Source organism: Dromaius novaehollandiae, chromosome 4 (assembly GCF_036370855.1).
Source record: "Dromaius novaehollandiae isolate bDroNov1 chromosome 4, bDroNov1.hap1, whole genome shotgun sequence".
NCBI lineage: Eukaryota > Metazoa > Chordata > Aves > Casuariiformes > Dromaiidae > Dromaius > Dromaius novaehollandiae.
In genome coordinates, this window is record NC_088101.1 from 17916771 (window position 1) to 17930958 (window position 14188).

General features: G+C 37.8%; 1 protein-coding gene and 1 long non-coding RNA gene across 6 annotated transcripts in view; one reads left to right on the forward strand and one right to left on the reverse strand.

The window, feature by feature from the left end:
• RAP1GDS1 (Rap1 GTPase-GDP dissociation stimulator 1) overlaps positions 1-14188 on the forward strand; it is a 106517-nt gene that overhangs the window by 72095 nt on the left and 20234 nt on the right. For 4 of the 5 annotated variants that reach the window (XM_064510506.1, XM_064510507.1, XM_026109177.2 and 1 more), the window contains one exon: positions 7478-7624. The exons of the other annotated variant lie outside the window; for it this stretch is intronic. In XM_064510506.1, the coding sequence (XP_064366576.1) occupies positions 7478-7624 (147 nt within the window). The remainder of the gene's footprint in view (positions 1-7477; positions 7625-14188) is intronic. 5 annotated transcript variants of the gene reach the window in all.
• The window catches only part of LOC112988598 (uncharacterized), a 97835-nt gene that overhangs the window by 69381 nt on the left and 14266 nt on the right, over positions 1-14188 (reverse strand). The window contains exons 6-9 of the long non-coding RNA XR_010388888.1: positions 10085-10269; positions 9635-9779; positions 6044-6166; positions 1423-1526 (exon numbers count right to left, since the gene is read on the reverse strand). This is a non-coding gene — a long non-coding RNA (uncharacterized LOC112988598). The remainder of the gene's footprint in view (positions 1-1422; positions 1527-6043; positions 6167-9634; positions 9780-10084; positions 10270-14188) is intronic.

Genomic DNA, 14188 nt, shown 5'->3' on the forward strand with positions numbered 1-14188 from the left:
CTTGTTCTCTAGCATTACCTAAGCATAACATTAAGGACAGGGTAGTATCAGCACATTTGTCTGTCCCCTCAAACATTGAGGTTAACTCCTGACTCTGTGGGCCAAAGAAATTCTCTCAATACTCCTAAAAGGTTCGGTTTTGTTAGTACTGATAGCCTATGTTCCACATGTTGAATGTAGTATAGGAAGTCTACCAAAAATATGCCTAAATTTCCATTTGGATACAAAATTTTAAGATGTTATTTATTAAAATAAAGCTGCCGTATAAGAGCTATTGAACCTCTGCAAAGAGGTGTCATTAGTAGATTTTCCATCTACCACCTGCCAGCGTGGTGCCCAAACTGCCCCGGTTTTTCAAAGTGCTTTGAGCGCCTGGTGGCAGAGCCCAGGCCAGTGCCCTGATGCCTCCATTGTCAATAGCCAGCAAATATGCTGGCAAGTTTTATCCAAAAAGGTTGATGCTTTCTGCTTGCATTTCTGGTTTACTGTTTACATATTAAGAATTTCTAGCAATCATTTCTCAAAGAGCAACTTCTGCGGGAATAACCTAAATGAAAGTGGAGCTAGGACTAAGGATATTTGTCAGCAATTTAAGATGAAACCTTTACAAGGATGTTGTATTTCTCTCTGAAGCAAGTCTGACTAATCAAGATGATTTTTTATTCATAAAGCAAAAATGATAAAACTCTACCAGAAATACAGTTTTGTTGTATTTGCTCACTGATTAAAATCAATTAGTAATTAAATTCTTGTAATTCCCAGAGGAATTAAATAAAGAGGAAGGAAATTAATACAAGATAGACTAGGGCTATCCCAAAATTTATCTTTCAGATCATTAAAAAATGAGTCTCAAAATACAGTGTTGCTATGCCCTATCTATCCCTCATAAACCAGTGCACAGAAGACAAGGAAAAAGCAGCAAACTTTAATAATAGCAGAATATAATTGCATGAAACTTAGCTGCTTTAAAAAAATAAAAATAGTACAAAGCTGCTTTGTGTTCTGTAACAAGGATGTAGCCTGTAGTTTTGCAGCCAAAGAAATGACAGGGTCCAGAATCCAATGATTTTAACACATACACAAATTGATTTGAGCTAAAAAATAGGATCAGCTATTAAAACAGAATGGCAGCATTGCATTACAGAGTTTAGTCTTTACAGCCTCCAGATAGAAAAAAAGTGGGAGTAAACCCCCTGTTAATATAAATGGTAATGTATCCCCAAAAGTCTATATAGATAACATGGTTTCCACTAGCTAACGGTTCGCCCCGAAAATTTAACAGTGTTTTCTGAGCATTTTTGTCTTCCTATTTTCTTAATTAAAAGAGAAGGGAAGAGCATGTAAGCAGGACCTTTCTTCCTTTGGAGTCTGTCCTGCTTTTTTTCTCCATATATAATTTGCTGTATGTCATATTGTAATTACCTCTGCAGCAGCTAGTTTGATGTCTCAGAAGATTGTGACTTCAGGTGAAGAATAAGCAGCGGGAGCAAATGAATGCCTCAATACAAAGACCAGGCAAATATATCCTAATAAAAAAAACAAAAAAGACAAGAAAAATAAAAATGGCACATATAGAAAGAACTCTTATTTCTTGGGACTCCTACAAATTAGATCAAAAAAAAGGGGGACTGTAAGCACTCATTCATTTAAGCAATATTTTGGTCACAAGGAATGCAGAATTGGAGCTAAAAGCAATAAAAGATGAAGTATTTCAAGGAAACTCGCAGTCTGTCATGTAAATGATTTGATCATTATGACCAATTGCAGAGTAAAAGAAATTTTTAAAAAATCTTTAAAATAAAAGGTATATTTTTCCGTGTCACCAAAAGCTCCTCTCTTGGCACCTTGTTTTATGCAAATCAGGTACCTATATTATACAAATCCTCCGTTCCCTCACCAAGTTGTCCCATTTAAACCAGTGTGACTATTAACACTAATAAACTTTTGTAGGACATGCATTGGAGAAAAGAGGAGTCAGGTTTCCAATTGCAAGACAGTGAAAATCAGAACATTTCAAAGTATAAATCTTTAAATTTGAAGCAAAAAAAAAATCACTTTTAAGAGACGCCATCAAATAATTTTCTAGCTGATTATCTAAGAAGCAGATATTTATTTTTGAAGCCTACATGTATGATAAACATTATAATAATGTGGTAACTTGTGATTTCTGGTGGTTTTTAAAGGTTAAATCTATTTTCTGCATTTGGAGTCTGCAAACTGATACAGAGCCCCTACTGAGAAATATAATTACGTATCAGATTGCATTGTGAGACACAAATTTCACATTTCAGAATGGAAATATGGAAACAAAGAGTTTTAGAAAAGAACTGTTTAGACAGCAATAGCACTGTGGCCATCGTGATGTAAAGATATGAGATGCAAAGGTGATATGGGGAATTCATACCCTATTTGTTCTGTGAGGAAAAATGGACAAGCTTTCAGCCACACAGCCACTCATTACATTGGTATAGTGAACATAGTTTTCTGTGCTTTTACTTAGAAAATAGATTATTAGCTAGCTATCAGTCATCCTCATCATCTGAGTCTTAGACAACTACCTTATTTTGCCAGCCTGTGGGTTTACTCATCATATACACACTTGAGTAACTATGTCTATCCTTGCAGGACCAGGATCATTTTAGAAGTTCAAATGACTTGCTTCTAAATTGTACTTCAAATATTAGAAATAACAGAGAAAAAAGTTTGGAATAATGAAGGAACTAGATCTATGTTTTAAACTTCATTAAAAGTTGGGTAAGACCAGAGTGTTTCAGAATTGCTGAAATTGAGCTGCTTTTTGTCTCCGAGGACACAGCTCTCTAGCCTAACAGAACACGAATAAGAAATATTTTTGTCCCAATCCGTGAGAGATATATGCATCTGCTTCTTTAAATGGCACTTGGATTTACAGAGCTTAAACTCTATGTTAAAAGAAAGGCCCACTACAAAACAGCAAATGTAATATAGGTTTAGATTAAAGAGCATTAGGTGAGCTACTTTCAAAAATATTTTGACATCTGCCTGTATTATAGCACAGCCCTTTGCCTGATGGAATTGTGTTTCCAGAAATAACCATAGCTGTATAACTCATGCTTTACAGTGTTTTCGTATTTTAAGCTATAGCTTCCCCCCCCCCCCCCCCCCCGTTATCTTTTATGACTTAATGGTTTGCTTTAGGATTAGTAAACTGGGAAAGAAAACTCAAGGGAAGATGAGGTGGACACCTCTTGGGGAAAGCAAACTTAAGCTATTCAAAATTTCTGCATTAAGGCTCTGGGGAGTATAATTTGAAACTGACAAACTGCACCTGGATTTCAGCAGCTCCATCAGATATCTAGAAGCATATTGAACACATAAGAAAATAATTTATGCATTTCCTAACATAACTCTTGATCTAGTTATGCATATTAATTGTACTGTACCTCTATGGCCATGTCTGTTTATATTTTTACTTAAGGTCTCCTACTGTCGGAGCAAAAATTTTCCTAATTATGTATCCTTGAAGAACTGCAGACAAACCACATGAGCGGAGGGTGGGCACAGAAGATGGACAGACAAGTACTGGGAAGCTGCAGTGACATGATCAGATGGGAGAAGTGGCTGCACCAGCTCCTCTCACCTTGCAAAGGTTTTTCCCAAAAATGAAGGCTGCACTCCTGTGGCCCTAATGTAGCTCAGCTTCCCCACTGACAAACAGAATCACCCCTAGAGGAGAGCAGAGCATGGGGCTTGAAGGAGCCTGTCCACAGTGAGGAGAGAAGGTGGAGCCTAGAAGAATAAAGACCCTGAGGGGCTACAGGGATTAGATAGTCTCTTAGCTTCACATTGGCTTGCCAAATCTTCCCAGGTGACATTCAAGGCGAACAGGTGGGCAAAAAAAACCCCACTCCCAGTTTGCTGAGTTTTATGGTGCAAGATATGGCCCTGTCTTTTTCTACCTCTTCAAAGACCTGCTAATCACATGCACTAGAACAGTTTTGCCCTTTGGGTGGGGCATCGGTGTTAGATCAGCCCTGACTGAGCCGTGGGGAAATCTGACAGACTCGCCATTCATAGGAGATACGTAGGCAGTCACAGTAATTTGATAATCTACATTAAAACCCAATGCTACATTAAAAACCCTGTGAGCAATTCTAGATAGAAAAAGAGACCATACTAATTCTCAGTGATGGCCCTACCAGGCTGGGATGAAGAACACGGCAGGAGCAGAAACTTATTCCATAGTAAGGTCTTACTATACATTTCTTTGGGGGAAAGAAGAAAAGAAAACCTTCTGGTCTCTCAGGTTATCATCATTCTGGTATCTTTAAACAGTACTACATGCACTTAAAAAGTAATACAACAGCACTGCCCTTTCTGAGCTGTAGTGAAGCATTTTTAAGCAGAAATGAGAGTGCTTTCATTAAACTCTTCAATCATTGATCTCGTAGGAATAGCAAATGTTTATTTTAAAAGGTCACTGGAAAAAACTTCAACACAACTTCTGGGAGGCTGGAAACACTAAGTGTGGGAGTTCATAGAGCTGCTGAACTGCAAGGTAATGATTGGATTGAGAACAAGACATGGCAGCATGTTGTGGTCTTGTTTGACTGTAAATGATTTGGAGTTCAGTGAGTATTCTTGTGTGCAAAATCTGTTTCTTAGCGACAGAGCAGGGAGAAGTGAATCTGTAATAAGTACATGTAGCATTCTGAGTCAGAAATACGCTTTGTGCTTGGGGATGCAATGGGATGTCATAGTCTGAGCTCAGAGCCAGGAGTCAGGGACTTCAGAAATGTCCACCTACACCTGGTACATGATTCTTTGTGGCCCTGTGCTAATTAGCTGAGTTAATTCTCTCGGATATGAGAGCAGCAGCAGCAGCAGATCCTAATTATAGCTCCAGGATGGGTCTGTTCTCCACTGAGCTGCCTAGGACAGAGGAGCAGCTACACAGGGTGAGTGAGCTCTAACATGTGAAAGAGGTACAGCAACAAATGTGGTTAAAGCATCCATACTACTTGAATCTACCAGCCTACGTAGTCATGTCAAAATCGGGCCCTTATATCTTACCACCCACTTGGGAGGGATCCTAAAGTTCATTTTACTCTGCTTTTTGAGCACACTGAATAGACAGACCATTTATTTGAAAGAGATTTGTTTCTGAATCTTTCTGCCTCCATTTTGCTGTCTGTACAGTGGAAGCTGATTATCCATCTACCCAACAAAAACACCACGTGGGCAACAATTTTAGCATGCATTTGAAGTGAGAGACTACCAAATACTTAAGATATAGCAGCCTTTGGCCTATAACTACTTAGACAAACTAGAGAGAGAAAGGGGTGTATGAGGTTGAATCTTCATTTGTTCTAAGGTAGTATCACACAGTTGTTTGCAGTGGAGTTGTGCCAAATTCCACCCAGGTAAGGAACTTGGCTTATAACTGTTTTTTATCTTTTTTTAACCCCTCACTTCCAAACCCTCACCCTACTTAATATTTTTCTGTGCTTACATATTTGATATGCATTTTCATGCCAAGACATAGAAACAAACTTGACATCTGTTCTTATCTAAAAGCTTAGTTTTTGTAATGGTTTTAGTTTGTTGAATTCAGTTACGTTATACCAATTTGAGAACTATATTCAGTCTATCTGATCCAGAAGCAAAATGATTCTGTTTCATTTTGCACACCTGTTTTGACTTGCAAAAATACAAAATCATATATTTTGCATAACTTTTATAATCAAAAAGATACTGTCTAAAGAAGAGGATACATAACAGTATGCATGAATACTGCAGCCAAGTTTGTTTTTTTTCTTTCCTCTGCTCATTTGGTGAACATAAACACTGAATCTTGGACTCTTAACAACTGACTTTACTGGGTAGGGCTTTCCTTCATTTCAGCATTATGCTTACATTTGTCATTGCATCAGGGATGTGGGACGTTTATTTCTTTTATATTTCCACCTCTTTTACATTCTCTTCCTTGACATAGTCTAATCCTGCATTTGTTTGATTGTAAACAGATTTCAATTTTTAATTTTTAAAAAGGGTATATACATACCTGGGATGAATCACAGTCCTCTAATATCCTAATCCAGTCAGAGGTGGAGATGGTCACAGCAATTATGATGTTCTTCCTCTGTGGCATGTCCAATTTCACTGTTATTCAGCAAAACATTTATTACTGTGGTAATAAATTTAAAAGTTAAGATCCACCAAGAATTTCCCTTCCTCCTCAAGCTCCACTCCACAAATTATCTGAAGTCCAAGACCCCATATAAATAGTATTAAAAAGAATTGGAAGATTTAAAAACTTCTTTTTGCAGAGTTTTGGAACACTTTCTAGTGGAAGATCATATTAAAAATGTGGGCAACTTGGGTTTCATCCTGAATATATTATAGAATGAGAAAAACTCGATAGCTCAATTTCCAAGCATCACCAGGAGGTTGGAGGGCAGGTGATAACAGAGTGCTGAATAACAAAGAAAGAGGAGGACATCTGTGACTGGGCCATTAAGAAATTGGGGGAAGGGGAGGAATATATATATTTATATGTTTATGTATACTTTTTTTGTTTTGCAAAACTTCATTTTATGATTTCCCCCAAGATTTTATTTTCATCCAGATTTTCCAGTTAATTCCAATTGTAGCTCATTTGGACAGCTCTCCCTTTGGAAGCCGTGGAATTTAGGTTATTGACTGTTGTCTACTGTTGATTGCCTGCTGGGAAGGGAAGCGGGCAATTTATTGATTTCCAAAGTAGAAGGCCAACTTTTCCTTTTTTCATACACTGATACTTCAAAATCTGATTTGTTGTACAGAACAAGTTTCATACAAAGATTATGGTACGTTATTTATGAAACCTCAGAGCATTGTAGTCTGTTATAGATGCAGAGTGAATTTTCCTTCTAGCCATATGAAAACAATCCAGTAGCGGTATTAAATTTCAGGTATAGAAGTACAGAGAACATGCTGGGTGGTAGAGCGAGTTCATGAACAGAATTTGTGACTGGGAGCTAGTACCCCCATCTGCTTTGTCCGTTTTATGCCCCAGTCCGTTTGTATGTAACCTGAGCAAGTTATTTTATTCTCTCTGTTTCAATTTCTCAATCTGCATAATGGCAAGAATAATTTACCTGCTCCACAAGGGTGGATGGACTAGGCTTTGTAAACTGCCTGGAACTTTCCTCTGGCAAAATTGAATATACATTCAGAATATTACTTATCCGCTTCGGTGGCTCTGCCTCAAGCACCGAACTTCTTTAAAAGGTATTAGTGCCAGATGGTTAATCCCTTTTGTTGTAGGTGGTTTCACTTTCCTAGCTCTGGTGCACTAAAAATCTGGCCCTCAAGCATCCCTGTAGATGAATTTGACAACACTGGAGGAATGACTGCACTCTGCTTAAAAACTTCGTTTTGTATGATTACTGTTATTTTTGGGACTCTATGGTGGGGTTTTGGTTTCGTTTTTTAAATGTAACTCTTTGTTTTACAGATGAGGGCAGGAACGCAGTTGACCATGCAGGTGGTGCACATATTGTAGTAGACCATATAAGGTCACTGTGCAGTAAAACAGATCCAGCCAGTGAGAAGCTCTTGACTGTCTTTTGTGGCATGCTGATGAACTATAGCAATGAGAATGGTAAACAACACCAAAAACTTGCTTTATGTCTACGAGGAAAACAACCCCGTCAGAAAAACCTATAAAAATTAAAGTCAACCGTAGGTTTATGTTGTAGAAGATAAAAGAAGTTATCCTAAAAAGACTGAATACCTCAATTCACATGTGAAATTTTCTGTTTCATTAAAATTATGTTCCCAAAATATTAGATACTCTTCCTACGGCAATTCCATATACCATATTGTATAAGGTTTTAAAATCAACACCTGGAGTTTACTTCTCTGTCTAAAACCAGTATGTGTAGATATATCATATGCCTTAGGAAAAACAGATTTACAGAGGTAAGCTAGAAGACTACAGCAAGTCTTCTTTTTTTCATTTAGCATCAAACTAAACCAAATAGTTTTAGTATCAAATTATAACATTAATTTGTCCCAGGCAAGCAATGTTGTCTTGTTGATTATTTGGGGTATATACACTAAACAGCTTTTTCTTAAATCATTTTTCTTTTTGTGAAATATATATAAAATTACATATCTTACTCTCTTCTAAGATAAATGGGGAATAATTTGTTTATATGTCTAATACTCTTCTATGCCTACAAGCTATAAGTTTATGTTCTTTATCACATTAAGTGTTCAGGGGCTAAGACTAAAAGGCAAGATAGTATCTTAAATGAGAGATCATTGACCACTGTGGCTAAGAAATAGCATTCTGCAATAGTTGCACAAATATACTGGTATTTTGAGTACCTGGTTTGCTTCTACATGCAAGCATGGTAATACATGAAGGCATATTTTACAGTGTTCACACGTTTCCAAGTTTTTGAAAATTTCAATCTAAGAAAATCAGAAGAAATGAGGAAAGCTACATAAAGGCTGTGCTCCTGTCTTGTAATGGCATGGATTTCAAATGTAGTTAGCTAATCCCATCGTTTCTTCAATTATGCCCATTTCCTGAATTGTAGTGTTTTATCGTGGGAAGAAATAGCTTCTTTATCAGCCATTCACCATTTCCTTACCATTCTCAGATATCATTCTTTGTAACTCATTTTCCAAACCCATATCCAAACTACTCTGCTTTTCAGGATGCCCCCTAGGCTTAATTTTTTTTTTTTTTGCCTTTGTCTGTATCAATTTTTAATCTGCTTCATCATGTCTTCTAGTATAGTTTCCTTGTGCATTTTCTGTGCTATCTCTCTAGAGCTCTCAGCTCTTAATTCTCCTTCTCCACCTACAAATACCACTGTCATGTTTCTCATCTCCTCTTTCTCTTGTTCTTGGATTCTTTTGCTCTACTCTTCTCCTAGTATCATCCAAGAATACTTCTTTACAGTACTTCTTCCTTGTTCTCCAAATAGCACCTTTTTCATTCCTTTATTTCATATAGTTTCCAGGGAGTGTTTTGCTTGATGTCTGCATGAGTGTCATCTTTCATTAAATGTTGTAATATTGTTCCTTTTTTTTTTTTTTTTGTTAAAGTTTTTAGAGCTGAATAGATTTTTCCACCTGTAAACTGCCAGAATCTCCTGCATTAATTAAGACTAATGAGCATCTAGTATTTCTGGTAGCTCAAAACAGACCAATCCAGAAGTAGAGCATTTTGCTGTCTAGAGATATTGTATCAGTTTTGCCTCAGTGAGCAAGCTCCAGGAAAATCTTCCCTAGGTAAACTAATTATGAGATAAATCTCCAAAATAAACAGCTTCTGAACAGCTTAACTGTTATAAACATTGAATAAATGATTCATTCCACCTAATAAGATAGCTTATTCTGATGCACTCAGCAAACTTGCATAGCTCAGTGACAACTAGGAGGATTCACTGGCTCTACTCTGCTTAATGCCATCTTTCATCTCGCATGGACTAACAGACTGACGCAGTACTCACAGGAGCCAACGCAGCAATGCCAGAAAGAGGAATGCAGGAGTATTCCTGGCTCCTGGACATGGCTGCACACCACAGCCCTGTCCTGCCACCACATGTGGGAGGAATCTGGGGACTTACCAAACCCTCGCCCTCACCCCACTTACCTGCTCTCCATGAGAAAGGACCTTTTCAGTAGGGACCTGGCTGCTGTTTGGCTCCGGACCCACAGGCGTGCTGTGCTGTGTGTCCTCTCATTCCACTGTAGCCAGAGAATCTGCCCTCCAGGTTTGGCAAGCATTGAATTAAACCCTGAGTTATTTGCCAAATTAACATGAAAAAAATGTTAGAGGATTAAATTCTTAGAAGAAAACTCATGGTTTTACCTGCAGCATTTACATGGAGATACAAGTCTTGCCAATAATTGCATTTTGTTTCAAGAACTGCAAGTAAAACTGAAGCCCACCTGCGCTCTAAAAACGTCACCCATAGGTCATAGTCAGTTTTCAGAACAAATCTTTTGTGTATGTCAAATATCAGCCCAAGAAAATATCTTAATTCCATATATTGCACCATCAAATGAGTAATATTCTGAATAAACACAGTTCTCTGCTGACCTGTTACAGACGAAATCTCAGATTGCCTTGACAGTTAATTGCACTCGCAGATTAGCGGATACCATTTTTAGGGTTTATGCACAAAGACGATCCCATATGATTTATGCAGAAGATAAAACACTCCATTGGCTTTGCTGAAGGACGAGGAGTATGGGATTGCATCCTAAAGTCTCAGATTGCCTTGTCTGTAGTTATGGAAAAAAAAATGGACAAAAATAAAAGAATACTGGAAATGTAAGTAGGAAATGTTTTAGTCTTTGAAGCAGCACTTCTGTCTTCTGGTTTATTGCTTCTGTAATCCTTTCCTGCTTAGCATGTTATGTTACAAAATTACAAGTGGAGGACTTTGAAGATTTCTTTACTGCTTTTAATGACTCACACTCTTTCAAGTTGCACTAGTTATCCAAATAAGGACAATTACAGTACATTTGGTTCTTAGTTGCATTTATTTGTGGACACCCTAATATTTTCTAATTCTTAGCATTTTATGAGCAGAGAGCATGTAAATTGTTTTATTTGATTCTAAACGGCTTGCTATTCTCAGTCTACTAATTGCCCTCATTTTCAAACAGCTACCAACTACTTTATTTTTAATAGCTATCAACTACCTTGTTTTTTAAACATGAGACACTCATTCCTGAGTGCTTCAAGTTTTTGAATTAGCATAGGGGATTTACCACACAGGAATTTTACAAAGCTGGCAACTGAAGAGCAGCTCCAAGCCATATTTTGTCTTTTCCTAAACGGAGCAAATTAATCTAGCATTCTTGTATCTCATGCTGATTCTAGATGCTCGGCTTGCAATTGTAACTCCATTCATAATGTTGTCAAAGTTTTAAAACTAAGATTCCTTTTATAAAGTCCTTGTGCCATCTGCTTGTGTTCTGGAATTACTCCTGCCTGCTGTCTCTCAGTTCTTCCTTTGCCTCCTTCGTATCTCAATGTTTCATTAGTTGCTACAGTCTTAACAGAAAGAACTTGGTTTTGGCATCTCTTGCAGTTCTTTCAAAAGTGTCATAAGAAAAAAAATATTTTAATCCATTTTTAATTGCTAGAAATACAAGTTTTCTTTTGATGGGAGACAACCCTTTGTCCTCTGCCTAGAATATCTTGACCTTCTCTGCCATAAGCATATTTTACTACCTGAACTCAATGTGACACAAATAGTTCCTGCCTCCTTTACATTACTAGTTCTTAAAATGCCAAGTTCCAGATATGGCTAGGAATAAATTGAGCATGCCACACATGCTTGTGGAGGTTTTACTCACAGGACAATTCTGAAAGAAGCAAGTCTTGACAGAAATCTATAATAATTCTTTCTTTGTCAAGGCACGCAAACTTTAGCCAGGGTACAGAGTAGCTGTGCTTAAAACAGCTGTTTTGGCACTTTTCAGTGGGTTCAGTGTGTTGTATTTCTCCCATTCTGAAGTTTATCATCATTTTATGTAATCTCTGCATAGCTATGAATCTGCTTAAGGGCAGGAGGCAAAGCAGGCTTGGATGAAGAGTGAAAAACTAATAACTAATAATCACAGGCAAACACTCAGGTAAAAAAAAGTCAGTGACATGAGTAGTTATCCTGTGCATCTCATAATCCCATGAGCTAAGACTATTCACAAGTTCATGGGATCAGTCTGTAAAGTAGTTAATTATCTCTTGAGACTTACGCAGCAAACTGCAAAAGCATTTTTTAAAAAAAATGGGTAAATGGTGGAAGCACTAGGCCAAACTGGCTTCTTAGGTAGTTGAATTGTAGGCAAGAAGTTGCTGGATGCAATACGCATGTGTGAGAGTATATGTATGTAGATAAGAATAATTCTGTTTATAGATTACTTTCTCATCTCATTTCATATTAAACTTCAGTCTGTCAAGGTTGTCTTTCATTCAGTGCCTTTGTATAATACTCTGATGTTAAATCATACAACTGCCAAGCTTTTCTTCTTCTCACAAAACTCTTTCAATATGTGACTGGAATGAATGCTGGGGATTGATTTGCATTGTTAACCATCTACAGAAGCTATGTCAATATACAGCAAATGAAAGGCAGATTTATGGTACCATTAGTATTGTCTAATAGCAATCAATATTTCAATACTGCTTCCTTCTAAGACTTACCTTTGCTAATTTTCATGCTTGCCGTGGTTTTTGTTTCATTTACATCACAGCTAAGGATGTTTAGCATGCTTTCAGACCTAAATATACTTAAATGCAAAGTACCCTAAAGCATGTAAAAGTAGGTTAAAAAGTATGGGTTTTATGATAGTGGTATAACTGATATGATTGCTTATCTGTTATATAATGAGTTAACTTAGACATGGTGATTGCAAGTAGTTTTTTCTGGGGTATGAAATGAATTTATGCCACCAATTTGTACAAGACAGATTTTCCTTTAGTGATTAAAAGCTGTTACTGATGAAACACTAAATTATCAGTTGTTTTCTGAAATTCTGTCAAGAAACATGAACTAGCCTAAATTAGTATTTTAAACTCAAATGCCCCCAATAAAGTTCTCAATTTGGGATATTCTCCCCAGATCTTACTCTTTGGAGTTTCCATGTGTGTCACCGAAGGACATGGAGCCATTGAAATTCAAGTTTTAGGTAGGTAATTGTTTGTGCTGGCGCATGTATTGATTGCCTTTTATCTACCTGTATATGCATCTGTGCAGCATCCCTCTCAGTGCTTCCCCTCACCCTCCCGAGAGACCACAGAGGGCTCCTATTAGTGCGACATTTGATAGCAGCGTAAAATTTGGGATAGTTTCTTTTGGGCTTTAAAGTCAGAAATCTAGAAGCGGCATTCAGTTTTTCAATGTTCTGCTCCCTGTTTAGGGTGCTCTAAGCTCTGCTTAGGAGGCTGGTGGCATCGCTACTTCACCCTGCTGTATGAAGTTGCCTGGCTTCAGGGCTCAGTTTAGCCCCGTGCTGGGCAACTACTTGTAGTATGGATGCTTATTTTCCTTGAATTTGTCTCCTGCTCTAGTAGAGCCCTAACCCTTGAAGGGCTGAGATATTCCAATGTATTCCAAGTTACCCAGTCTGTGGTCTTTAATAGGAGAGCCCGAGGACTGTTGTCCACTACCCTTCTGAAGGCTGAACCACTTCTGTTTTTAAATTCTCTGTAGCCAAGAAGTGCTTTAGGTCTCCTATCCAGTGAAAAGCCTAATGCTCATCTCATCAAACCTTGTCCTTCATTCATTTATCTCAGAGCATGCCCTAGGGGCAAAAAATTTGGATGAGAGAATCTTGCTCTTGAGGGTTTCCACTAAATATGACCGAAACACAAGCACTGGCAGTTCCCCTTCAGTTTCATTTTCTTTAGCAATAGCAGACAGAAAGAATTCTTCAGGAAAATGAAGTTTTGCAAGTTTAACTGTAAGAGAGTTTACTTTTGTATTTGCTAAGTGAAACAGTCTTTTATTTGTGGTAATGACAGATGTAAATGACAAGTTCAGAATTTGTATGGCAAGCCCAGGCTTAATTATAAATATAGCAAATAGCTGCTGGCAGGCTTTCAGTTTTGAAAGCTTTACCTCCCATGCAGCTTTGTGACTTACAGGGTGGTCCTAGCTTTGGCAGAGGAGAAAATTTACCCTTCTGCCTACTGCAGTCAAGGCATCAATGTGGTGCCTGAATTTTACCTTACTGACAGTTCTTGTAAGCCCCTTCCTACACTATAGCCCATTCCTGTGCTCAGGTGCCATCCTTCTACTCCAGGGAAGCGAGGCCGGTATGGAGTCAGATACAATACCTGACTTTTGACCCAAAACAATTGTTTGTTCTTAGTACATTTTCTTGTTCCCTTTATTTCCTATTTGGGCATTCCAGAGACCCTTAAATCAATGAGCTTCATGCTCTCCTGAGCAATATATGCTGCCATTTGGCTCTTGAGATTCCCATTCCCATTCAAAGGCAGATATGGTTTCCTCCTTTCCGCTTGTCTTTTCATTCAGTTTTTTTTTAATCTAGAGGAGAATACCTACTGTATTAAGAAAAAAACAGCAGAAGAGAATGTTGCTCAAAATAAGGAGTTTGTTTCTGATGTCAGAATGCTTTGCCAAGTGCAGCCCATAGAGATTGTCTCTTTGTCCATACAATTGGATAA